This window comes from Engraulis encrasicolus, chromosome 10 (assembly GCF_034702125.1).
Source record: "Engraulis encrasicolus isolate BLACKSEA-1 chromosome 10, IST_EnEncr_1.0, whole genome shotgun sequence".
NCBI classification, from domain to species: domain Eukaryota; kingdom Metazoa; phylum Chordata; class Actinopteri; order Clupeiformes; family Engraulidae; genus Engraulis; species Engraulis encrasicolus.
The window spans coordinates 26,480,997-26,483,496 of NC_085866.1; the positions used below are offsets into that span (position 1 = coordinate 26,480,997).

General features: G+C 43.8%; 1 protein-coding gene across 1 annotated transcript in view; it reads right to left on the reverse strand.

Moving 5' to 3' along the window:
- celsr3 (cadherin, EGF LAG seven-pass G-type receptor 3) overlaps window positions 1-2,500 on the reverse strand; it is a 123,035-nt gene that overhangs the window by 44,982 nt on the left and 75,553 nt on the right. The window contains exon 20 of the mRNA XM_063209446.1: window positions 1,785-1,905. Coding sequence (XP_063065516.1) covers window positions 1,785-1,905 — 121 coding nt within the window. The remainder of the gene's footprint in view (window positions 1-1,784; window positions 1,906-2,500) is intronic.

Here is a 2,500-nt window from a genome sequence, read left to right on the forward strand (position 1 = left end):
TAGTGAAACGCTGATAAGAAACAGCTTTACTCATCTGACACGCAGGACATGTGGGAGAGAGTTGTTTTTTTTTGTTTTTTAAAAAAAAAATAAGGTCATGGTTGTGAAAGACAATGAGAGACTGTTCAAGCGACAAGCGAATACATGAAAGATTCGGTGCTACTGCAAAACATAATAGATTCTAGCATTTTCAGATTGTAAGAGGCTCTCAAACGCTCTGAGCTGCCATGTTCATTACCTCTGAGACACAAAAAATGTCAAAGTGTGGTTGTCTCAACACTGCGAAACAAAAGACAAGGTGCAGCACAATAAAATCAAAACAAAGCTCATGCCCATTGACAGTAAATAGTCAATGTCAATGCTCATGCCAGATGTTTTTGTCTCAACAGTGTCTCCATCTTAACGACAATAATAATACTAATGCTACTAATAATAACAACATATCAATTTTGTGGCTGCTTGAGCACAGGCTTATCATCAACAAGTCTATTATCCGCTGGGTGATGAGAAAACTTCGCTTCAAAATGAAAGGGTTATGAGAGGTGAATTTGTCTCTTTTCACATGGATAACTTCTTTTTCATCATTTTAAACGGGGAAGCAATAGAAAATGTTGATAATGGGTACTATGCCAATTGTAGGATCAAGTCTGCTAATCTGTTGCATTTATATTATATTATCTACAGTTTTGAATACAATTTTGTCTATTTTTTGGAAACTTTCTCACAAATAAGCTGATGAATAGTACAATCAGAATATATATTTTCCAGAGCTGTTCATTGAAGCAATATGGTCAAAGAAAGAGGTGTGGGGCTGGTGTCTCTGTGTGTCAGCAAGACAGGGAAGAGGACCTTGCAATAGAAAGACATCTGTGCTTGTGCATAAGGAAGGGGAAGAGCGTCTTGCAGTGGCAAGCAGTGGTGGACAAAGTAAAAGTGAAAGTAAAAAAAGAAACACAGTTTCTTTCCAACACAGGTAACTTATCTGAGTAAAAAGTAGACCAATGTACTTGTCTTACGATAAGCTGATTCTGCACAGGTTGGGTTGAGTTTGTGGTTGGTCCTTGTTAGGTTTTTATTGTTTTTCAGTAATAACAAAGTCTATCTCAATAGGTAGGTAAATGGGGTAAACTGTGTAACAGCTATGTAATATCATGTGCTACTGTTGTAATTACACCACGAAAGTACTTTTACTTTTACTTTGTCTGGTGGCAAGACATCTAGTATGTTTGTGACAGAAGGGAGGGAAAGAGCACCTTGCAGTGATATCGGTTGTGGTGCATATGCAGTAGGGAAGGCAGGTGCACCTTGCAGTGGAAAGAGATCTGTGTAGCCTATATGACAGAAGGGGAGGGGAGAGTACCTTGCAGAGAAAAGAGGTTTGTCTCTGTGTATACACAGTAGGGAAGGGAAGACGTTGTGCACCTTGCAGTGACAGGGTCGAGAGCAAAAGAAAAAGATGGAGCAGGTGTCTTTGTGTGTGTGTGTGTGTGTGTGTGTGTGTGTGTGTGTGTGTGTGTGTGTGTGTGTGTGTGTGTGTGTGTGTGTGTGTGTGTGTGTGTGTGTGTGTGTGTGTGTGTGTGTGTGTGTGTGTGTGTGTGTGTGTGTGTGTGTGTGTGTGTGTGTGTGTGTGTGTGTGTGCCAATAGGATAGGGAAGAGTACAGTATCTTGCAGTGGAAAGAGATCTGTGTTTGTGCATAAACAGTGGGGAAGGGAAGCGTATCTTGCAGAGAATAGAGAGATCTGTGTTTGTGCATACGCAGTAGGGAAGGGAGGAGTGCAGTACCTTGCAGTGGCAGAGTCCGCTGGTCTTGTTGCAGTCGGGATCAAAGCCTTTGCTGGTGTCACAGTGACAGGGCCCACAGGTGGGGCTCCCCCACCAGCCGCGAGGACACTGCTGCTCAATCCTGTCACACAAACCAAGACACACACACTTTAGCCACATGCAGATACATATATACAAACACACACACTAACACACACACACACGCACATGCGTACACTCACGCACACACATACGCACACACATACGCACACACACACACACTTGCACGCGCACACACATGTGCACACACACATGTGCACACACACATGTGCACACATGTGCACACACAGACACACACACGCACACACAGACACACACACACACACACACACACACACACACACACACACACACACACACACACACACACACACACACACACACACACACACACACACACACACACACACACACACACACACACACACACACACACAGATTTAGGGATAAACAAAGGCCAGACACAGACACGCTGATCCACAGGCATACTTATGCTTGCATGTGCACACAAAGGCATTTACAAATCCACACAGCACACAAACGCACACACACACACACACACACACACACACACACACACACACACACACACACACACACACACACACACACACACACACACACAAAAAAACCCTGCCCCCTCACCCCCAACCTCAACCACCAGCACACACGCCAAC